A 25389-nucleotide genomic window follows, 5' to 3' on the forward strand; every position below is an offset into this window, starting at 1 on the left:
TTCTGGAATTTTATTTTCATGTGTATTGCTTAGAATAAGATACTGATTATAAAAGCTTCTTGTTCCATAGATTTTGTGGTAATTATATAAATATGACCTGTAAGTCATGTGACTTTATAAAGAATAATTCACTTGGGAACCATGACCAGAGAGGGATTTACCTTGAGGTAATGGACTAAAGCTTCAGGCCATTTCCTTGCATGAGCCTCTTCTAATATCTTGAACCTAATGTCGTATTCTTCTTCTTAATGAAGGCCCCCAAATTGTATGTGTTGCAGCCTTACAAAACTCAGAAGTGTCCCTGAGCATGGCCAGTAAATTAAATTCGTTTTGAGTTTGATAGTAAAAAAAAGTCAGTCTCAAAGTAGGCCAGTTGATTAGGAGAGCTCAGCATATGCCACCTATTAATGGGAAGTAAGGCAAAAATGGAGGGAGTTCTAAGGTAAATTGAGGGCTCCTTTCCACGATATCTTTCAAAAAAGAATAGGCTGACTGTCCAAATTGGCATACCCTTGAGTTAGAATTGTTGTGGAGACCTTAGCTAGCTATTTCAGTGGCTGTAACTCAATGCCTGCAACGTTTTTTGATGATGTAAATTCTTTACTTGTGAAATGTTAGCTATATATTCCCTCACATTGTAATTTATCCCCCCAATAGCTGGGAAGCTCCTAGGAATCAAGGACTTGATAGTGTATTTCTTTTTATTTTCCCCTCTATATTACCTGGTAAATTACTTTCTACATGTTAGGCATCAATAATATTTTCTGAAATACAGAAGTAATATAAATACATTACAAACTTGGAAAATACGGGAGATGGGAAAGAAAGTCACTCATCATCTCATTCTCCTAATATAAATATTAGCATTTCTATTCCGTATTTTCTAGTAATAATATTTTAATGTCATTATAATCATACTGTTTTATATCCTACTAAATAATTACCTGTTGAGTTAATAGAATGCCAGAAGATTGTCAAGGTGATGCTAATAACTGACAGAAGTAGGTGTCAAGATGTTTTATAAATCCGGTCAGAGCTGTTGAGCTTATCTGAAAGGTTGGGATAGAAAAGAATCTTCAAAGTGTACTATTTTGGAGGATAAAAAAAGAAATTAGATTCCTTCTTCACTTCATATTCAGTATATATTCTAGATGGATTAAAAATTAAACTGAAATAAAAACTTTAGAACTCTTAGAAGATACCAAGGCATTCCCGATAGAATCCAGCTGCATCTGTCTCTCTGCCCAGCCAGACCCCAGCAGTGGCTGAATTAGAGCAGCTGGAATTTGATGCACCTCCTGGTTCTCGGGCACTGTGCTCTAGAATCTCTAAGTTAGATACAGCAGCCCGGAAAAGGATCAATCAGAAAAAGGAAAATAACAAGAGCAATTTGAGGACTATGGAAATCATAACAGAGCACAGATCCTCAATGAGCTTCCCTTGTAAGCAGCCAAAGGAAAAGTGTTTCCAGCTTCTAAGAACTCAGAAAAGAGCCATTTTATGCTCCTGGTGTGGCCCCAACATGTTCCTTTCATAACCCAGAGTTCCTGCTGTAATGTCTCTGTGCCTGGAGCAGCTAAAAGATAAGGGAGAGTCAGTGGAAGTGATAAAATTTTACATTTGGAATTTGAAAAACAAACAATTCAGCTCCAGCATATAAAGAGCTTGGGAGATGTCACTCACATCCAAAAAGCAAGTAAAAATCTGAACAAAATGAAAGTCAATGAACTTTAAACCCATTAGAGAATTGAGGCCATAGGGCAAACCACCACCCTGAAATCTGGACAGACGTATGAATATAGTGAACCACAGCCAAGATGAGCTTACGTGGAGCAGAAACTGCTGGAGTCATAAGCTGATAGGAACACTTAAATGAGAATTTTGACAAATTACTGGAAGCTGAGTATGGACTAGCTTGATAATGAGAAACTCCTTAGGGCCCACTCTTGGGGGGAACTCCAAATTCTCATGGATTTTTCCCTCCAAGAACACCACCAGGTCCTCACAGAGAAAATCTGAGAAAAATTCCCTCACATATTTGCACAGGAGAAGGAGGAAAGTAACCGTTTTGAAATAGGCCTGGAGCAGTCTATTCTCCCTAACAAATGCCAGCACTTCTAGGGAAACTTTGCCAGAGCCTTTTCTGTCTTTGGAGAGGGGCAGCTGGCCAACTCTAACCCCCTGTAGCCTTCCTATTTCACCTAAGGGAAGAAACAAAGCTAGGAAACACTTCTGAAGCACACAGGGCCACAGGCCTACTAAAACACTGAGATTTAATTGTAAGATTATAGGATGCTTTCCCTCCCCCACACCATACTACCATGTCAGCAGGGCGCTAGTATAATAACAGTGGGTTACAACTGAAAGAGCTGCAAGACACAGACTCTATTTAAGAAGGAGTTCTTGGGGAAACCCAGAGACAACAGGAGAAAAAACAAAACAAGGATGCCAGAGGAAACCGAAGCCTCTGGCACCTCAGCTACTGCAGACATCAAACGGAGCCCGCCTCCTAGCCAGGTTAACATAAAACCTACAGTGAAGGTCTGTTTCCCTCAGCTCCTGTTATGTGATACATCATGACCAGCTTTTAACAAAAAAAATTACAAGCCTGCTAAAAGTCAAGAAAAAGCACAGTCTGAAGAGAAAAAGCAAGCATCAGGAGCAGACTGAGCTGTGGCACAAATTTTGGAATTATCAAATATAGAATTTAAAGTAATTGATTAATATGTTAAGGGCTGTAATGGAGCAAGCAGACAACATGCAAGAAGAGAAGGGTAACTAAGGGGAGATATGGAAACTGAAAAACACCAAAAGACAATGCTAGGAATGAAAAACATTGTAACAAAAATGAAGAATGCATTTGATGGACTCATCAGGAGACTGGACACAGCTGAGGAAAGAGTCAGTGACCTGGAACATATGTCAATGGAAACTTCCCAAATTGAAATGCGGTAAGAATGAAAGCAAACAGAACAGAGTATCCAAGAAGTGTGGGACAATTTTAAAAGGTGTAATGTATGTGTATTTGAATACTACAAAGAGAAGAAAAAGAGAAAGGAGCAGGAGAAATATTTCAAGTAATAATGCCAAAAGTTTTCCAAAATCAGTGACAAACACCAAACCATAGAACCAAGAAGCTCAGAAGACACCAAGCAGGATAAATACAAAAAAATGTTTTGAATCATATTCAAACTGTAGGAAACCAAAGACAAATAGAAAATCTTGAAAAAACCCACAGAGGAAAAACACTGCCAACAGAGGAACAAGGATAAGAAATAGATCAGATAAGCAAAAATAGAGTGGAGTGAAATATTTATAGTGTTGAAAGAAAAAAACCCCACCAATCTAGAATTCTGTATCCAATGAAATTATTCTTAAAACATGAAGGAGCAATAAAGACTTCTTCAGACAAATGAAAATTAAGGGAATTTGTCACCGGTAGACTTGCCTTGCAAAATCTGCTAACAGACGTTCTTCAGAGAGGAGGAAAATTACACAGATTGGAACCTTGAATCTCCATGAAGAAAAGAAGAGCGTTAGAGAAGGAATAAATGAAGGTAAAATAAAATCTCTTATTTTTCTTATTCTTATGTGATCTCACAGCTGACAGTTTGTTCAAAATAATAACAGCAAAACTGTTTTTGGTGATGATAGCTTAAGGATAAATAAAAAGAGGAGGAAAGATCGAGAAGACAAATCCAAAAGGAAGAAATCAGCTCCTATTATTTTGTCAAGAGAAAGTGTTGGACAGGTTGGAAAATTTAAAAATGGGACATTCAGTGGGAGTGGTATATCGAGAAAATAAGTTCTTTCAAGTGGTTTAATGAAGTACTTCATGAGGTGAAGAAATGAGCCGTTGTGCTGAAACAGCACATTTACAAGACTTCCTGTTTTGTTTTTGTGTCTTCTATGTTTGACAGTTTTTATTTTAAAAAATCATCAGAAAAAACATGTGCTGACCAGTCGTTTTTATATTATGGTGGTGAATACTTGAGGTAAACATATCACAATAAACCTACTGAGAAGAATGCTTTGTGTTCACCAAATGGTCTGTGGAACCCTTATTTTCATAAGTGTTATGTGCATTCACTATTAATATGATTTCTCAAAATTTTACTATTATATCCTCAACATTAAGTGCCTTTTTTATTTTTCATGATTTAACATTAATATATTCTTTAAAAACTAATGATCTATATCATTTCTTAACTTTGTTGTGGATGAGTAATTTCCAGTCTGCCTTAGTTTATAAAATCTGACTGTAAGAGTTGATTTTTCAAAATCCTCTGGTCATAAAAAAAAGTTTTCATTGGCTTTTTAAGGATACATGAAATATGAATATAATTTGTAATTTTGACGTAGTCAGATTTATCAGTCTTTTCCTTGACAGTTTGTACGTGTGACTTGCCCCTACTCTGAGGTCATAAATGTGGTCTCCTATGTTTTTACTCTTCTTATTTCCCAGTCATTTCATTGATACAAATGTTTTTTCTTGACTGTTCATCCTACAAATGGAAACGTTTTCGCTGGGTTTTAAAATAGGCATGTGGAAGTCCAGGTGTTTGGCGACCACCATGGCAATGCTGTGCACTTGTTTGAAAGAGACTGTAGCGTCCAGAGGAGACATCAGAAGATCATTGAGGAGGCCCCAGGGGTAAGGTCCTTGTAAAGAAATTTGAAGCTTCTCTATAGTGTAAACCTCAGTCACTCTGACTTTCACATCAGAAATCTCTGAAGCTGTGGTCACCCCCAAAGTCCTGCTGAACAAACGTGGTCCCAGTGGTAGTGTCATGATGAGGCCCCGCTCAGTGTTGGGAATGAGGACGGGAGTGATATTCTGGGGCTGCCATACAGAAGACACAGCAGGGCCATGGTCCTTCTGGATGGTATCTGGGAAAATCTACTCTGATCCAAGTATCCAACTTAAAGTGAGCAGCTGTATAGTGTTTCCATGCAGATTTTAAGTTGTAGTTAACTAGAATGTTTGGGGAATGGAATGATCTGGAATGATCTTTTATGAAGGAGACTCTTGTTTTAACTGCTGTTTCAAGTGTTCCTAAGATAGATGAGTCATCTTCCTGCCTTAGAGGTTATGAATTAACTGTCTACATCTCTTCGAGCCTACGTCTTGTTTGGTTTAGGTTGTTATCTGGGTCAAGACCTACTCCTAGGATTACCTGTTTGGATTTACATTTCTTTACAACCTGCTGCTGCCACAGGCTTCTTTCTTGTCCAAGGTTATATACGTGTTTTTTTCAATATGTATTTCTACAACATCAGAGGTTTCTAGTTAATTCATTTGTTATTCTCGTACTGTATTCAAAATTTAATTTCTGTCACAGAGTATCTTGTGCCCTTTGAAGTAAATGTCAATAATAATTTCAGTTAAGTCTTATTTTCAGGCAGTGATTGCTTAAATATATATCTGTAGTGTACTGTTTTAAAATGTTAAAAGTTTTGCCTACTTACTGATAAACATTTTTGTTTATGAACCATTTTTATTAACTTAGAATCTCAAGGTTTATCATTAATTTCAGGATAATTATTGGGCACATACCCAGATTGCTTTATCATCTTGAAACAAAATAGGGATCATTCGAAGTTTTCATATTGATACGTGTAATTTTAAGTGGACATAAAGTCATGAAAGTTGTTATGTAGGTACAAAGGACAAAGATGTCATTATGCTGAGTACTATCGTAATTTATAGAAATTACTAACAGGACCGTTAAACTTTGGTATAGGAACGGTTGAACTGTGGTATAGACAGTATTTCTTGATGAAATGTGTAACATTAGCTTTTTATCTTTGTTATCTCTTTAACGCGATATTTGATACATAGAAATGTAATGTTGGATCTTAATGGAAACTTCTAGTAGGGCAAAGTACTAATGGAAATTTATTTGAAATATTTTTTCATAGCCTGGTATTAGACCTGAAGTAAGAAAAAAGCTTGGAGAAGCTGCAGTCAGAGCTGCTAAAGCTGTAAACTATGTTGGAGCAGGTATGTTAAGATGTGCGTCTTATAGGGGAGAAGAAATAATCATTTATTTATGTTTCAGAAGGCAAAAGAAACATATAGCTTTTAAATCGTTGGCTTTCAAATACTTTTGACCAGATCCACATTAAGAAATACATTTTACATTGAGATCCAGTAGATACACATAAATGTTTGTGTTCATATGCATGTGTATTTGACAAAAAAATTTCACTAAACACTATTTACTCTATGTGTAAAGCTATTTGATATTTTCTATCCTATTTTAAAATAAAATCACAAAAATGACTTTTTTGCATTTTTTTAAATTAATCAACTTTAATTTTTTTGAGCAGTTTTAAGTTCACAGTGAAAGTGAGCAGAAAGGACAGAAAGTTCCCATACCCCCTGACCCACACACACAGCCTCCCCCACTATCAACATCCCACAGCAGAGTGGCACATTTGTTACAATCGATGAGCATATACTGACACATCTTTAAGATCCAGAGTCCACAGTTTACATTAGGGTTCACTCCTGATGTTGTGCGTTCTGTGAGTTTGGACAAATATATAATGACACGTATCCACCTTTGTAGTATCATACAGAATACTTTCACTGCCCTAAATATCCTCTGTGCCCTGCTCCTCATCCCTCCCTGCCTCCAGCCCCTGACAGCCACTAATCTTGTTATCGCCTCCAGAGTTTTGCCTTTTCCGGATTGTTGTATACTTGGAATCATACAGTATGCAGCCTTTTATGATTGCCTTCTTTCACTTAGTAATATGCATTTGTTTCCTCCATGTCTTTTTGGCTCAATAGCTCATTTCTGTTTAGTGCAGAATAATATTTCATTGTCCGGGTGTAACACAGTTTATTTATCCTTTCACCTACCAAAGGACATCTTGATTGCTTCCAAGAGTGGCAGTTATAAGTAAAGCTGCTGTGAACGTCTGTGTGCAGGGTTTTGTTTGGACATAGTTTCAGTTCATTTGGGTAAACACCAAAAAGCATGATTATTAAATCATATGGTAAGAGTATGTTTAGCTTTGTAAGCAGCTGCCAAACTGTCTTCCAAAGTGGCTGTATGAGAGTTCCTCTTGCTCCACATCATCACCAGCATTTGGTGTTGTCACTGTTCCAGATTTTGGCTATTCTAATAGGTACGTAGTGGTATCTCTTTGTTGTTTTAATTTGCATTTCCCTGATAACATAAGATCTGGAGCATTTTCACATATGCTTACTTGCCATCTCTATATCTTCTTTGGTGAGGTGTCTGTTCAGATATTTTGCCGATTTTTAAACTGGGTTATTTGTTTTCTTGTTGTTTTAAGAGTTCTCATATATTTTGGATAACACTCCTTTATCAAATGTGGCTTTTGCTAATATTTGCTCCCAGTTTGTGGCTTGTCTTCTCATTCTCTTGGCATTGTCTTTGCAGAGCAGTTTTTAATTTTAATGAAGTCCTTCTTATCAATTATTTCTTTTTTTTTTTTTTAAAGATTTTATTATTTCCTTTTTCTCCCCAAAGCCCCCTGGTACATAGTTGTATATTCTTCGTTGTGGGTTCTTCTAGTTGTCGCATGTGGGACGCTGCCTCAGCGTGGTCTGATGAGCAGTGCCATGTCCGCGCCCAGGATTCGAACCAACGAAACACTGGGCTGCCTGCAGCGGAGCGCGTGAACTTAACCACTCGGCCACGGGGCCAGCCCCTCAATTATTTCTTTCATGGATCATGCCTTTGCAGTTGTACCTGAAAAGACATCACCGCACCCAAGATTATCTAGATTTTCTCCTATCTTCTAGGAGTTTTATTGTTTTGCGTTTTACATTTATGTCTATGATCCATTTTGAGTTAATTTTTGTGAAGGGTGTAAGGTGTGTGTCTAGATTCATTTTTTTTCACGTAGATGTCCAGTTGTTCCAGCACCGTTTATTGAAAAGACTATTTTTGCTCCATTGTGTTGCCTTTGCTCCTTTGTCAAAGATCAGTTGACTATATTTATGTAGGTCTATTTCTGGGCTCTCTACTCTTTTCCATTGATCTATATGTCTCTTCTTTCACAAGTACTTCACTGTTTTGATTACTGTAGCTTTAGAATAAGTCTTGAAGTCGGGTGGTATCAGTCCTTCAGCTTTGTTATTCTCCTTCAATATTGAGTTGGCTATTCTGGATCTTTTGCCTCTCTGTACAGTTTGTGATATCAACAAAATAACTTGCTGGTATTTTGATTGAGATTGTATTGAATCTATAGAACAGGTTGGGAATAACTGACATCTTGACAATGTTGAGTCTTCTTATCCATGAACATGGAATATCTTTCCATTTATGTAGTTCTTTGACTTCTTTCATCAGAGAGTTTTGTAGTTTCCTCATATAGATCTTATATGTATTTTGTTAGATTTAGATCTGTTTCATTTGGGGGAGTGCTAATGTAAATGATATTGTTTTTAATTTCAAATTCTACCTATTCATCATTGGTACAGAAACCAATTGACTCTTGTATATTAACCTTGTATCCTGCGACCTTGATATGATCACTTCTTAGTTCCATGAGTTTGTCAATTCTTTTGGAATTTCTGCATAGATGATCAAGTCATCTGTGAACACTTTTATATCTTCCTTCTCAAACTATACCTTTTATTTCCTTTTCTTGTCTTATTGCATTAGCTGTGATTTCTAGTACAATGTTGAAAAAGAGTGGTGAGAGTGGGCATCCTTGCCTTGTTTCTAGTCTTAGTGTGAAAGCTAGTTTCTCACCATTAAGTATGATGTTTAGCTGTAGGTTTTTGTAAATCTTCTTTATCAAGTTGAGGAAGTTGCCCTCTATTCCTAGTTTGTTGAGAGTTTTTATTATAATTGGGTATTGGATGTCATCAAATGCTTTTTCTTCCTTTATTGATATGACCACATGATTCCTTTTAGCTTGTTGATGTGGTGGATTACATTAACTGATTTTCAAATGTTGAATCAGCCTTGCATACCTGAGATAAATCCCACTTGGTCATGATATATAATTCTTTTTATACATTGTTGGATTCGATTTGCTAAAATTTCATTGAAGATTATTGCATCTATGTTCATAAGACTTATTGGTCTGTAGTTTTCTTTCTTGTAATGTCTTTGCTTTTGATATTAAGGTAACGCTAGCCTCATAGAATGAGTTAGGAAGTATTCTGTCTTCTCTCTTCTGGAAGAGATTGTAGAGAATTGGTATAAATTCTACCTTCAATGTTTGGTGGAATGCACCAGTGAACCAATCTGTGCGTGCTGCTTTCTGTTTTGGAGGTTATTAACGATTAATTCAATTTTGTAAATAGATATAGACCTATTCAGATTGTCTGTTTCTTCTTGTCTCAGTTTTGGCAGATTGTGTCTTTCAAAGAATTGGTCCATTTTATCTAGGCTATCAAATTTGTGGGCATTGAGTTGTTCATAATATTCCTTTATTGTCCTTTTAATGTCCATAAGATCTATAGTGATGTCCTTTCTTTCAATTCTACTCTTAGTAATTTGTGTCTTCTCTCTCTTTTATTTTCTTAAACAGTCTGGCTAGAGGCTTATCAATTTTATTGACCTTTTCAAAGAACTGACTTTTGGGTTTTCATTTTTGGTTTTTTTTTTGAGGAAGATTAGCCCTGAACTAACATCTGCTGTCAATCGTCCTCTTTTTGCTGAGGAAGATTGACCCTGAGCTAGCATCCATGCCCATCTTCCTCTACTTTATATACGGGATGCCTGCCACAGCATGGGTTAACAAGCGATGCATAGGGGCAGACCCAGGATCCAAACCAGTGAACCCTGGGCCGCCAAAGGAGAATGTGCGAACTTAACTGCTGTGCCACGGCCCCGAATTTTGGTTTTATTGATTTTCTCTATTGATTTCCTGTTTTCAATTTCATGGATTTCTACTCTATTGTTTTCTTATGCTTACTTTGGAATTAATTTGATCTTGTTTTTCTAGTTTCCTAAAATGGAAGCTTAGGTTAATTTTAGATCTTTCGTCTCTTCAAATATGTGGATTCAATGCTCTGAATTTTCCTCTAAGCACTGCTTTCAATGCATCCCACAAATTTTGATAAGTTGTGTTTCTATTTTCATTCAGTTTAAAATATTTTTTTAAATTCTCTTGCAATTTCTTCTGTGACCCTTGTATTATTTAGTAGTGTGTTGAATCTACAAGTATTTTGAGGTTTTTTCCCAGCTGTCTTTCTATTATTGATTTATTGTTCAATTTGTTGATTTTTAGTTTAATTGTGGTCTGAGAGCAGAAATTGTATGATATCTAGTCTTTTAAATTTTTTATGATGTATTTTATCACCCTGAATGTGGTCTGTCTTGGTGAATGTTCCATGTGAGCTTCAGAATATGTAATCTGCAGCTGTTTGATGAAGTAGTTCATAGATGTCGATTATATTCAGTTTATTAATGGTGCTATTGAGTTCAATTATGTTCTTACTAATTTTCTGCCTGCTGGATTTGTCTGTTTCTGATAGAGGGTGTTAAAGTCTCCAACCTTATTAGTGGATTCATCTGTTTATCCTTGCATCTCTCAATTTTTAACCCATGTAGTTTGACATTCTGTGATTAGTTGCATGCACATTAAAGATGTTATGTCTTCTTGGAGTATTGACCTTCTATCATTATCCTTCTCTCTAAAGAACTTTTTTTAACATTTCTTGCAAGGCAGGTCTATTGCCAACAAAATCTCTCAATTTTTGTTTATCTGGGACACTCTTTATTTCTCCTTTTCTTTGGAAGGATAATTTCACCCAAAGGTACAGAATTCTAGTTTGATTTTTTTTGCTCAGTTCATTCCACTGTTCTTGTTTGCATGGTTTCTGAGAAGAAGGCAGATACAACTCTTGCCTTTTGTCCTTTATAGGTAATATGGGTTTTATCCTTTGGCTTCTTTCAGTATTTTTTCTTTATTTTTGATTTTCTGTACTTTGAAAATGAGATGCCTGAGGGATTTTTCTGGCAGTTATCCTGCTTAGTGTCCTCTGAGCTTCCTGGGTCTGTGGTTTGGTGACTGGCATTAATTTGGGGAAATTATCAGTCATTATTGCTTCAAATATTTGCTTCTGTTCCTTTCTTTCTTCTTTTTCTAGTATTCCTGTCATGTATTTGTAACACCGTTTCTAGTCCCACAGTTCTTGGCTATTCTGTTCTGGGTTTTTTCAGTCTTTTTTCTCTTTGCTTTTAGTTTTGCAGGTTCCTATTGTCATATCCTCAAGCTCAGCGATTCTTTCCTTAGCCATATCAGTCTACTAATGAGCCCATCAAAGACATTCTTCATTTCTGTTACAGTGTTTTTCATCTCTAGCATTTCTTTTTGATTCTTTCTTAGAATTTCCATCTGTTTGCTTTACATTATCCATCTGTTCTTGCATGTTGACTACTTTTACCATTAAAGTGCTTAGCATATTAATCAAAGTCTTTTTAAGTTCCTAGTCTGATAATTCCAACATTCCTGTCATATCTGAGTCTGATTCGGATTCTTTTTCAGTCTCTTCCATCCATGTGTTTTGCTTTTGAGTCTGCCTTCTAGTTTTTTCTTGATAGCCAGACATGCTGTACTGGGTAAAAGGAACTGTGGTAAACAGGTCTTTGATAATGCAGTGGTTAGTTTTGGGGGAGGGGAAGTATACTATAGTCCTATGCTTAGGTCTGAATCTTTTGGTGAGCTTGCACCCTGAACTGTGAACTTCACTAATGCTTCTCAGTTTGTTTGGTTTTGGTTTTGATTTATCCACTTAGGTGGGACAGGATGGCCAGAGGGGGCTGGAGTTGTGTATTTCCCTTTCCCCAATTAAGTTAATTAGTCTCTGATAAAACCCCAGTAGTTTAGTCTCTGGTAAAATAGTTTCTCTTAAGGACAGATCTTGTTAAGAAGAACAGAACTCTAGTGTAGTTGAAATGGTTCCTTTTATCCTCCTGCTGCTGGAACCTAAAGGGGACTTTTCTCCAGTGTTCACTGTGAGGACCTGCAGTAGAGCTCCTGGAGGTGAAACTCACAGAAGCGTGGAGGGTTCCCTATGACTGCGTCCCCCTGGAGTTTTGAACTCCAAGTTGTCCACACTGAGCCTCCACCAATTTGTCAGTTGCAGTCCAGGTTTTCCTACTCTACTTGAGGTTTCTGCTTACAGGTTTCTGCCCTAGTAAGTGGTGAATCTCTGTATCCATCTCTCTGTCTCTAACCTTCTGGGAGCAGTGATTTGCCCTATGACCTTACATCTCTGATGGATCTAAGAAGAGTTGTGGATTTTTCAATTTATTTAGCTTTTTACTTGTCAGGACAGAATGACAGCTTCTAAGCTTCTTACATGCTGGCCCAGAATCTGTGAGTCTTCATTAAATTTTTACAATCCACTAATGAGTTGTGACCCACAGTTTGAAACCAGTTTTAACTTACAGTTAATGCGGAGCAGTGGGCTCACTCTGCTCACCCCAGTCTGAGCCGATTATTCACAACAAGTTAGATCCAGAAAGGAAGTTTAATTAGACTAGCTGGCGAAGTGGAAGATGGGTAGCTAATGTCTCAAAGGATTACAGAATCTTGAGGCAGTTATATAGGGGAAATGGGCAGTAAGGAGGGGGTCCAGGGATGTTGGTCTCCAGGCGTGACAGGCTCCATGCATCACATTGTTCCATTCATCTGTCAGCTGTGATGGATGCCTTGTAGGTGTGTTTCCCACCTGTGGTCAGCCTGTTCCTCGAGAGAAACTCATAGAGCAAAGTTTTAATTTATCAAACTATCAGGGAGTACACACGTATGCAGAAGGCCATAAATTAGGAGAGCATGTGAATTTTTTAGAGTACGTGCAGAGCAGCGAGTAGTCACACCGAGGAGGGGCTGGGGCCATTTAGCAAAACAAGATGGCCTCACTTTTGCTCACTTACACAGGTATACCCCATTTTATTATGCTTCACTTTATTGCACTTCATAGTTATTGAGGTTTTTTATAGGACTTTCCACCAGCAAAAAGATTATGACTCACTGAAGGCTCAGATGATGGTTAGGATTTTTTAGCAATAAAGTATTTTTTAATTAAGGCATGTACTTTTTTTAAAGACATAATGCTGTTACACTCTTAATAGACTACAGTATAGTGTAGATGTAACTTTTATATGCACTGGGAAACAAAAAAATTCATTTGAGTGGCTTTGTTGCAACATTCACTTTATTGCAGTGGTCTGGAACCAAACTCACAATATCTCCGAAGTATGCCTGTATATGGAACTAACTTTAGGCTAAGTGAAAAAAACTCAGACACAAAAGACTACATACTACATGATTTCATTTATATGACATTCTAGAAAAAAACTGTGACAGAAAGCAGACCAGTGATTGCCTGGAGCCAGGAGCCTGGGGAAGGCACTGACTGCCAAAGGGAATAAGGGAACATTTTAGATGGTGGAAATGTTCTGTATTTTCATTGTGGTGGTGGTTATATGACTAGGTTTAATTGCTGAAACTCAGCACACCTCTACAGTTATGTGTGGTTTAACGACAGAGATACATTCTAAGAAATACATTGTTAGGCAATTTCATTGTTGTGTGAACATGATTGAGTGAACTTACACAGACCTAGATGGTACAGCCTACTACATACCTAGGCTATATGGTACTAATCTTATGGGACCACCATTGTATGTGTAATCCATCGTTGACCAAAACATAGTTATGTGACACACAACTGTGTTTTAAAAATGAATATAGGGCTGGCCTGGTGGCACAGTGGTTAAGTTTGCACATTCTGCTCCTCTGTGGCTCGGGGTTCACTGGTTCGGATCCCGGGTGTGGACATGGCACAGCTTGGCAAAAGCCATTCTGTGGTAGGCGTCCACATTTAAAGTGGAGGAAGATGGGCATGGATGTTAGCTCAGGGCCAGTCTTCCTCAGCAAAAAGAGGAGGATTGGTAGTAGTTGGCTCAGGGCTAATCTTCCTCCAAAAAAAAAATTAATTAATTAAAAAATTTAAATTAAAAAATTTAAATGAATATATTTTATTGTCTGGAATTATGCCTTAAAAAAGCTAGGGGGGGCTGACCCAGTGGCATAATGGTTGGGTTTGCGTGCTCTGCTTCATTGGCCCAGGGTTTGCGGTTCAGATCCTGGATGCAGGCCTACACACCACACATCAAGCCATGCTGTGGTGGCATCCCACATATAAAGTAGAGGAAGATGGGCATAGATGTTAGCTCAGGGCCAATCTCCCTCACAAAAAAAAATTGCTGAGGGAAATGTAGTGCTTAATAGAATGCCAGTAGATAAGACATTAACATAAGCTTTAGTTGCTAAGCAATCTTTCAGTGGATAACCAGCAAAAGGACTTTTAAAGGAAACTTCCAAAAACCCACAGTCAGGCAGAAACTGTTGTATTTTTCGCCACAGGGTTAGAGTGAGACGGGCTGTCACAGTGTGAGGTTCCTAGGGATCGTGGTGCACTGAAGCAGTAACACATGGATGAGCCATGTTCTCGCTGCTACAACAGCTGAGACTGACTCCTAACCTGGGCTTACCATTTGCTCAAAACCCCAAATAAACTTTCCTATGACCAGATTTCACGTGGCTCCCTGTTTTTGACGGAGAATCATTTGCTGCTGCAAACTGTGAGATATTTTCTTCATGGAATGCAAAATGTTTCCCATTGGATGAAAGCAGCAGTAAAACTTGATGCAATACATCTCGGAAGGTTTTAATTTGCTACTGATTATATGTTATTGAAACGTGACTGTTGTATTTTATCTTTTAGGAACTGTGGAATTTATTATGGACTCAAAGCACAATTTCTACTTCATGGAGATGAATACAAGGCTGCAAGTGGAACATCCTGTTACTGAGATGATCACAGGAACTGACTTGGTGGAGTGGCAGCTTAGGGTGGGAATATTTTTTCTGTTAAAGATCAGTCTTGAGGATATGTTACCTTCTGGCCTCCTAAAAGAAGGCATCACTTTGTACGAGGGTTCGATTCTTGGTGATTGTCACGAGGACAGGAAATGCAAGGTTGAAGGTGACATTACATTTGATGCTATGATGTTATTGTCACTGTATGGACTCAGACTCCTAATCTGTCACTTACCGTCATTTCCTCTTAGGCATGGGGCAGCCAGCAGGCGAGCTGCTGCCGCTGAGACTTGCTTGTGACCACATCGTCTCAACACCGAAGCCTTGTGCTCTGCCTGAGGCCACATCATTCTAGGCTAGGCCATCGTTAGGTTTTAGAGGCAGGACAGATGCTACCCAACATGAAATGAGCTGAGGAGGAGTTGGGAATGAAGAGCTCGGGGAATGGTCTAGACCACAGAGTGGTCCATGTGCATGTGCTGACTGACGCCCTGTTGCTGACCCGTGGTGGGGTAAATGTAGCCGTTCAGAGTAAACGTGTAGAAATTTTTAAAGCATTTTTGACATCGCTGTGGCCCGTCCACTGCGTTTTACGGAAGTCCAAGTCTACAACTGTTCCTTTGTTATAGATCGAGAAGCACTGGCCTAAACCAGAGTTCCACAAAGCATACTCCTTCAAATATGAATAATAATAAGTTAGTCTGTTTTGTTCTCTGTAGTGAAAACAATATCTTTTATAGCCTTTTTTAATATGAAAAAAATTTTAAGTAATATGAATATTCTTGATCTCTGTAGGATTCTTAGCTTTTTATATACCCTGAATCTAAATTGTTTTTTCCATGTTGTGATGCTAAAGTCTTGATTATCTTGATAATTTTGTCTTTTCAGAACTTCTATGTGGACAATAATATGATGTTCCTTTTGCTGGTTCCTTGGGAATGATTGGTGCTTTTAATTGAGCCATAAGATTCTTCTGGGCCTCTGTAGCCTTGAGAGCTAATGAAAACCAGGCACTTCAGGCTAGTAAGTGTTAGTAAGTGTCAGGAAAACTGTAGTGGATTTAGAAAGTTTTGAAAAGAGTGCTTTTGTATTTCCAGAATTCAAGGGAAAGGAGGATCTTTTTTCTAAAGCAGAGTCCGGAATTTTGAAATCACGAATGATAAAAGTTTACTAAGGATTAAGGAAAGAGAAACCTTTGAACATTAGGGAAACCAGCAGACATTTATTTCTGCAACTTAAGAAATTGTAGGGGGCCAGCCCTATGGCCAGGTGGTTAAGTTCATGTGCTCTGCTTCGGCAGCTGGGGTTTGCCAGTTCGGATCCTGGGCGTGGACCTAGCACCGCTCATCAAACCATGCTATGGTGGCATCCCAGACAAAAGAACTAGAATGACTTACAACTAGGATATACAACTATGTATTAGGGCTTTGGGGAGAAAAGAAAAAAAGAAGAAGAAGATTGATAACAGATGTTAGCTCAGGGCCAATCTTCCTCACCAAAAAAGCATATCTTAAAGATAAAGAAAGAAAAAGAACTTGTAAGAGCTTTGAAGGCTCTTTAGAAAGAGAAAGAGGCTTTATCGTCTTGGGAGGGGTTCTAAAGCTTAGGGACACCACTGGACCTCATTTGTAGCGTTCAAGACTCCAAGCAGAGGTAAAGCAGGGAATCTCGCCATTTGGTGGGTCAAGAGTTCAAGCTCCAGGACCTGCATCTGGAGTCACACGCTTTCTAGAGTGAGAGTGCGCTGAATGGTGTGAGCATCCAGGCTGCAGATGCTTGTGGTTAGCAGTGTCCAGGGGAAGCTAGTGAAAATGTCAAAGGCCTAGAGGTTCCAAAGAGTCAATATCTAACCTTAAGAGAACTCAGATGGCACAGATTTCCAAGTACCCAAAGGTATAGTTGGGGCTAGTCTCTTCCGGGCTCAGATAGAAGCCAACTGCAGAGGAAAATAGATAGGCAAAGATAAGCCGGGTTGAAATGGGGCTATGTAGTCAGAAATAAGATCACATTTTGGAAGGAGGACTCATGGTCATTCTTTTTCCTTTTTTTTATTAGAACAGAATTCTTTATTAAACATTGAAGAGTATTTCATTATAAAAGATAAGAATGAAATGATAATAGCTAACACTTACATGCCAGCCCTGGTGATTTAGTGGTTAAGATTTGGCGCTTGCACCACTGTGGCCCAGGCTCCCATTCAGGGAACCACACCATCTGTTTGTCCGTTGTCATACTGTGGCGGCTGCATGTTGTTGAGATGCAGAAAGCTATGCCACCAGTTATTTCAAATACCAGCAGGGTTACCCATGGTGGACAGGTTTCAGTGGAGATTCCAGAGTAGACAGACTAGGAAGGAGGACCTGGCCACCCACTTGCAAAGAAATTGGCTATGAAAACCCTGTGAATAGTAGCAGAGCATTGTCTGATATAGCCGGAAGGTAAAAGGATGATGCAAAAAGAGCAGGCAGTGTTCACCTGTCCTGCACACAGGGTCTCTAGGAATCAGAATCGCCTCCACAGCACTGACAATATCAACACTTATATAGTGCTTACTGTATGCCAGGCACTTTTCTCTGAAGCATCAAAAGTAAGAAACTTACCCAGAATATGAGTATGCCCAGAACAGAGTGAGCAGAGAGACAGAATTTTAACCCAGGTAAAATGGCTACAGAGTCTACGGTTTGAAACTCTATGCCATAAAGGCACTCAATTTAGTCCATTTTCCTTTCATTCTTAACTGCTGTGGTTTCTGATTTTTCTCATTTACAGATTTAAAGAGATGAAAACTTTGCCTCTGTTTTACGCTTACCTGTTTAGTTCAGTGTGGTGCTAAGTTACTTAGAGGTTTTTTTCTCTGTATCTTTTGCTTTCTCAGTTTATCATTTTCTCATTTTGGAAGAAAACTGAAGGGGAGAGTAAAGAGAAAGAGTGACAGCGTGTCCTCTGTTAGTGTTTTCCAAATTATACCAGTTGAAGAGAGAGATTTGTTGTATTGGTACATAATAGCCAAAATAATAATAATTATTGAGTAATAAACAATACTGATCATCCTGTTTATAATCTGGTATCATGCAATATATGTAAACATAACAAAATTGAAAAACTGTCATGTTCCCCCTTCTGTTTTTCTTCATCACTGACTTGGTGGTGAAGATTACAAAGATGGCTAATGCCACGTTTTAGCCATAACTGTGAATGTAGTCCTCCACACCAACTAATAACTTACTATAAAAAAACATTGATTTGGTAACTGAGTGCTAATGTTTTAAATGAAAACTGAGAATATCTTGCCAGTAAGAAATTTTGGTTTCAATTATATTGAAAAAACACTGATTTTTATGTTTATAATTTAGTCATCAGTTTGCCCATTTTTTCTTTTTAAAAACTGTAGAAACCCATTGTAATTAATACATCACTTCCAAGCTGCATCTGCGTTTTGCTTTTGCCCAATACTCAAGTGGGTGGCTAAAATAAGTAGTTGTTATTTGGCTTCATAACAAGTCCAGATTTACATTTTGTGTAGGAAGAGGCGAGACCATTAACTTACTAAGCCTCATAGCTGGTATAGGGCGGGTTTTCATAAGAAGCACATTCTCCTCTTTTACCAGATTGCAGCAGGAGAGAAAATTCCTTTGAGCCAGGAGGAGATAACTCTGCAGGGCCACGCCTTTGAAGCTAGAATATATGCAGAAGATCCTAGCAATGACTTCATGCCGGGGGCTGGACCATTAGTGTACCTCTCCACTCCTCAAGCAGACCTTTCCACCAGGATTGAAACCGGAGTACGGCAAGGTAGAGCTAAATAAAACAAAAAGTCTCAGTGTTTTTGAATTTTTAGTAAGTTATTATTTTTGGACGGGGTCTTTTTCCTGTGTCTTGTGGAAATGTCTAGTATGTTTTAAAATAAGAGATTTAATTAGTTTCTCGTTCATCTTTATTTTTCCTTCTGGAATAATTTTAGAGAATAATTAGTATTCTTAAACAGTACACCTTTTTTTGAAAGGCAGCAATACTTGGTCAAACCTAAGCAATAAGTACTTTGTGTGTACCTTTTAAAATTTTTACTTTGCCTAGTTCCAAAAATGTTTTAAGGTGACTGATATCTGCTATGCCCAAGGCACTCTGCCTTCAAGGGACTTAAAGTCAAGCTGGAGAACTAATATATAAACTTAGTATACACTAAACAGTAATGAAATAAATAAAAGTAAAAACAATAGTGCAAGAGCTATGACAGTTCAGTATATGATTAATAACAATGGTCATAACTAACAATTATTTAGCACTTACTATGTACAGGCACTGTTCTAGATGAATTTTCTATATGGGCTCCTTTAACCATGAGAACTATGCTATGAGTAGGCGTTATTATCGCCCCCATTTTCCAGATGAGGAAACCTTCTCTTGATGAGGGCACAGAGAAGTTAAGTGACCCTGGGAGCCAAGATTCAGACCCCCAGAGTCCATGCTCTGAGCCACACTGTCCACTGCCACCTTAACTTTAGTTGCCAGAGAAATGATCCAGGTGGTGAGTGATGGAATATAGCAATTCTCAGATTAAGAGGTTATGTTAGGCTGATATAATCAGGACACATTTCTAAGAGGATGTCTGGAGTAGATTTGAGTAGGAAGATTTAATAACATACAGAAAAGTGAAGAAAAAGGAAATTAACTAAAGGTGTGTTCAAAGAACTGTGAGAAAATATGTGGCCGGAGAAAAGGGTTCAGGATGGTGAGTAGTTGGAGATGTGGCCGGAGATGTAGGTTGAGAGCTAATCATACAGGGTTTTGAAAGCCAAAATGAGGAATTCAGACTTCTTGATAAATTGGCAGAATGTTGAGAGCTCTGGCTAAACCACAGCAAGATTTGGTCATCGGTAAATTGTTTTGACTTAAAAGCAGAACATCTTAGAGAAAAAAGAGAGCACTTGCAATAGAAAAGAAAGAATCTGTGCGGCAAGCACAGTGTGCAGTGTAATTTAATAAAGGTGCAAGAAGCTTCCCTGACCTTCCTCTTCTGTCCTCCCCGGGCCCCAGTGTAATCCTCTGGCATTGCCCTTGTATTATCTTATGGTGATCTTTTACTGCTTGTCTAGTTTCCTCATTAGATTGTAAGATTCTTAAGGATGGGACTAGGTCTTCCATGTTATATTTGCAGCACCTTGCTCAAGCCTAGGCCTAGAAGGTGTTCAGTATGTGTTGGTGAGTGGGTGGGTGGATGATGGATGGGTGGGTGGCTGAGTGGATGGGTGGAGGGATAAAGGAATGTAATCCAACCCCTTGATTTTATAGAGGAAGACCCTGTGGTTGAGAGGGGTCAAGTGACCTGCCAAAATCACAAAAATGTCCTGGATTAGAATTCTTTGTAATACACTGCATCCTTTTGACTTGAGCCATTTCTGACCAGTGAAATGTGCGTGGTTCAGATTCTTGTTCTCTAAGACCCTAGTAGTAATGAGAGCTGCTGTTCATTTATCAGCTCTGCCAGGTATGGCACTTGGCACCCTACTGTCAATCCTCCCAACAACCCCGCAGAATAGAGGAATTATTTCCTCATTTTTCTGATGAGGAATCTGAGGGGGTAGAGGGAAGGGAACGCTAGGGGCAAACGTGATTGTGATATGAGAAAGTAGGGGGAGTCTGCACTGACTTTGAAAATGAGAGGGAAGAGAAGGTTCAGAAGAAGATAGGATGGGGGAAAAGCAGCCTGGGTGTCATTGAGTCACTATTTTTAGGGCCTGGTGCTCCAGGATGGCCACGCTCTCCTTAAATTTGAAAGTTTTTAAACCCCTGTGAGCCTCAGTTTTTCATGAATAAAATGGTAGTAACAATATCCATTGTGCAGGGGTTTGTGAGGATTAAGTGTGAAATGTACGTAAAGCCCCATCAGAAGGTCTTGCTTGTCGTATTCCTTTAGGTTTTGACTTAGAGTGGTTACTGTGGTTTTTCAATTTCAGGAGATGAAGTTTCAGTGCATTATGACCCCATGATTGCAAAGCTGGTCGTATGGGCTGCAGATCGCCAGGTGGCCTTGACGAAGCTGAGGTACAGCCTTCGTCAGTACAACGTAAGTGACCTGGGGCCATGTTGGTGACCCTGATGCTCTTTGTATCTCACAGCCAAGCATGTCTGCCACGATTGGTCAGCCTTTGTCTTTGTAAACTTATTTCCACCAATTACCCATGTACCACGAACAAAATAATTTCCCCTGGAAGAATTTCCCGTGGGTCAGGGTAGGGTTTGAGGGCTTCTTGATTTCAGCTGGAAACGAAAGATTGCGGGACTAGAAGTATTAGTGTCAGTGTTATACTTCAGTGAAATCTGATATGAAATTCCTATTCATCCCATAGATAAGGCCAGCTACACAAGTGTGGCCTACCGTCTCGTGTTATTTTCTTCAAAGGAAAATACTTATGTTCGGTTTTATCCATTTGATAGAGATTATTGCCTTTCTGTAGCACATTAATTTTCTTGGCACAGTAAGTCCCCTACCACTCCAATTTACTTCACAGAAGGATTTTTTATTAAACCATGATATTCAGATTGTTACATGTCATTAATTTGATCAAACATCTGATCTCTGTGGCTTCAACCACGCCAGCCTCCTTGTCATTCCATAGACACACCCTGCATGGAGCCATGTGTTTCTGTTCTCTCTTCCAGAATGTTCTTCCCCCACATGATCTCAGACTCCCTCCTCACCGCCCTCAGCCCCTGCTCACCTCCTCAGAGTCCTTCCCGGGCCACTCCATTAAAATAGGACCCCTTGCTGTTCTCTCTCCCCTTAGCCAGCCTTTATTTCTCTTCATATCACCTGACATTATATTAGATATTTGTTTATAGATATTGCTTGTTATCTGTCCCTAGCAGGTAAGCTCTGAGAGGGCAAGGACTCATATATTCTGTTCCTTACTGTGTCCCCAGTACCTGGATCATGGCCTGGCACCTAAAAGGTGCTCAGTAAATGGCTATTAAATAAATGAATGAGTGGGTGAATGAGTGAATGAATGAATGAATAAACCCGAGACTCAGATAGCTGGTTTTACCCTTGATCTCATTTGTTAGGTGGATTTGGGTTAATTTTTATATCAGTGTGTAAAATTTGGATTTTGGTATTGGAAGAAAGCTCTTTTGAGGTCATTTAATCCCGTCCTCTCCCCAGTGTAGCAATCCTGCCCTCTGTTTGCAGTCTTCCTATTTTGTGGGAGTGCTCTGAGCGGCGGTTCTTCAATATCTTGCAAATAAATTTCATTTAAGTTTCTTAGTGTTTATTGCTTTCCTAACCTGAGTCAATTAAATGTCTCCACACTGCCCACCCGAACACCATTTCCTGTGTCCTCTATATCGTAGTAAAACGTGGTCTTAAGTGTTCAGTCCAGATATATAGTGATGGTGAAGTGAGTTTTTTTGTTTTGTTTTGTTTTTCCTGAGAGTTGTCTTATCGCCAATGGTACCTTAGTAGGTTTTTATTTTTCCCATAGCAGAAAGTACTTAGTAGAAGGAGGAGATGACATAAAAATGCTTTTCTGAATCTGTTGTTTTCCCCACTCAATGGGGTTGTGGGCTTTATTCTCTTCCTAGATTGTCGGACTGCACACCAACATTGACTTCCTCCTCCGCCTGTCTGGCCACCCGGAGTTCGAAGCAGGGAACGTGCACACTGATTTCATCCCTCAACACCGTGAAGAACTGTTGCCGCATCGGAAGGCTGCCGCCAAAGAGGTTTTGTGCCAGGCAGCTCTGGGTCTCATTCTCAAGGAGAAGGCTATGTCTGAGGTTTTCAAAATGCAGACACAGGGTACAGAATGCTTTTCTCTTTCCTCTGCTGGTCAAGATTTTATGAATAATCATTGAATGTGCTTTTCTTTCTTCATGCCGCTCTTGCCTCCCTTTTCTTCTCTCGGTGATTGGCACCATCTCCGCTAATGTGTTTTTTAGTATGAAGTAGAGCTCTTCACATATCGTGGATACACCCATAAATACTTTTTAACCCATTGAGTATAACTTAACTAATCCCCTAGCAATGTAGAGGTGGATCTCTTTTCAACCAAACACCAGTTCTTCCCTCATCCTGTGCTGATCCCTTCCAACTTCTTTTGTTCACCACTCCTTGTGGCCTACTTTGTTGTGTCTTCTATACTGGCAGCAACTTCCCTGGCCCAGGAGACCAAAGACAGAGCGCTGGAGACTCTCAGATTCCCTTGGATTACCCGTGATTTATTATTGAGTTATTTCCTCCTCTCTTTTTCCATTCTGTGATCAAATTTCTGACTAACTAGAAACCTAGGTATTTCATCGTGTCATAGAGTCTGAGCATAGGAAGGACTAAGGCAGGGATTCATCCTGGCTGCACACGGGTGCATCCCTGCGTCAGCATCCCCACTAACTGTTGCTTAGCCTCTTCCTAAGAGTTCAGGAAGCTGGAAATTCATTTGCTTATTACAGTTTTGGTCAGTTCTCCATTAAAAAGTTCTTCCCTCTAAATTGAGCAAAATCCAAGTTCTCCCAAACTTGCTCCAAAATATTTACTCAGGCTAACTCTGACCTTTGAAGCAAACAGGAAAAAAAAAAAAGAATCCATTTATCTCTTCATTATTATTAGGATTTTTATGTTATTATTATTATAGGATCCTATTATTAGGATCTTTGATTTCTGGATTCATTCAAGAACGTTATATTGAAAGCTTAAAATATATAACTACATCTTTAGGAGATTTGTGCTCTCTCCTCATTTTGTCCTTTTAATTATATTATTTTAATTATATTATTTTTAATATATTTTTATTTTTAATTATATTATTATATAATTAATTTTTAATTATTTTATTTTAATTATATTATTAGTTAAATGAATGCACCTAAATATGCCGCATATGGTATTCCTAAGCCTGAACTTAGCATTTTTAGAATAAAGTATCCTCTTACTCTCACTTTCCTTTGTAAAATGTATAACTGGCACAGATATGAGCTTCAGAATAAATTGTTTCAGGTTAGCTATGTTGTAGCTCCTGGATATTGTCCAACAAAGGCTGTATTCTTAAATGCCTACAGGCTGAACCAGTGGCATAGAATGAAAGAGGGCAGGTGAAGGAAAAATAGTGATTTGGGTGACCTGGACTGCATTTACCCTACCAAAAAGGGGGGACCACTGTGCCACTTAAGCCATCAGAGAATAAGAATTTAGACTGTAAATATTCTGACTTTTCAAGAGAAGCTGGGAGTTTTCATATGAAGTTCCCTGAAATGTAAATGAAAATGTCTAATTTAAATTCAAAGCAATGAGAAGAATAAAGAAAACACTTCTGAGCTGCCAGTTGTAGAACCTGTGTTTTGTGTTTTCTATCGTAAGGCGTAAATTTAGTAGGCTTGATGTTTTGAAATTTGTTGTTGAGTTTTAAATTTTTTTTTAGATCAGTATTCTCCTTTTGCATCCAGCAGTGGAAGAAGACTGAATACCTGTTACACCAGAAACGTGACTCTTAGGGATGGTAAAAACAGTGAGTAATGTTTTATTAAAGGAGAAATGTGTGGGGGTTGGCTCTGTGATCCAGTGGTTAAGTTTGCACTCTCCACTTCACTTCGGTGGCCCAGGGTTTCACTGGTTCGGATCCTGGGCGCGGACATGGCACCGCTCGTCAGGCCACACTGAGGTGGCGTCCCACATGCCACAACTAGAAAGACCCACAACTAAAATATATAACTATGTTCGGGGGGATTTGGGGAGAAAAAGCAGAAAAAAAAAAAAAAGATTGGCAACAGTTGTTAGCTCAGGTGCCCATCTTTAAAAAGAAAAAGAGAAATGTGCTTCATAGAAATATATCACATTTACCTGAAAAAAAAAGACTCAGCCTATCCACAATCAGTCAATCACATTTTTTAAGATCTCTAGCCTAAACGTTGGAAGGAAGTATGCCAAAATAATAGATTTGATTGGCTCTGGGTGGTAGAGTTAAGGACATTTATTTATTTTCTTTACGCTTTTCGTATATTTTATAAATATTCTAAAAATACATCATAAAGCATAGATAGCAAAATGACTGACATGAAATACCCCAAAATGTCAGTGAGGTTACCATTGGCTGCTGGGATTTGAGGTGATCGTTTTTCCCTTCACTTTTTTATACTTTCTTTGCGATTTTTCTTCAGTGAAATTGTATTACTTTAAAATTTTAAAAATACCCAGAACTATTTGAAGGAGGGAGGATTACCCACTGCTCAGGCAGTGTTTCAGGTGGAAGTGGCTTCCTAATGAGCTAAGATTTATGAAGTGCCTTATCATATATAAATTTTTATCTTCACAACAACCAAGGGGGAGTCACTGTCACCCACATGTGGCTGATGAAACTGCACACGGAAGGTGAAGTAACTTACTCAAGGCGATTGAGTGACAGAGCCAAGACTGACACCCAGTTGTTCTGACCTTGACTCCTGTGCTATTTCCACCATTTTTCCAGTGAAAATTGATTTTTGATTGCAAACTAATATGAGTATCCTCAGGGTGGGGGCTGATTTACTGTAACTGAACTTAGGAGAGGCTGACACCGAAGCCTGAAGGCAGTT

At 38.7% G+C, this 25389-nt stretch overlaps 1 protein-coding gene across 2 annotated transcripts in view; it reads left to right on the forward strand.

Annotated features, from left to right (window-relative positions):
* Positions 1 to 25389, forward strand: part of MCCC1 (methylcrotonyl-CoA carboxylase subunit 1) — a 58228-nt gene that overhangs the window by 20497 nt on the left and 12342 nt on the right. For both annotated transcript variants that reach the window (XM_046658926.1, XM_046658927.1), the window contains 7 exons: positions 4543 to 4654; positions 5923 to 6004; positions 14738 to 14865; positions 18441 to 18624; positions 20787 to 20896; positions 22411 to 22627; positions 24240 to 24326. In XM_046658926.1, coding sequence (XP_046514882.1) covers positions 4543 to 4654; positions 5923 to 6004; positions 14738 to 14865; positions 18441 to 18624; positions 20787 to 20896; positions 22411 to 22627; positions 24240 to 24326 — 920 coding nt within the window. The remainder of the gene's footprint in view (positions 1 to 4542; positions 4655 to 5922; positions 6005 to 14737; positions 14866 to 18440; positions 18625 to 20786; positions 20897 to 22410; positions 22628 to 24239; positions 24327 to 25389) is intronic.

Source organism: Equus quagga, chromosome 4, assembly GCF_021613505.1.
Source record: "Equus quagga isolate Etosha38 chromosome 4, UCLA_HA_Equagga_1.0, whole genome shotgun sequence".
NCBI lineage: Eukaryota > Metazoa > Chordata > Mammalia > Perissodactyla > Equidae > Equus > Equus quagga.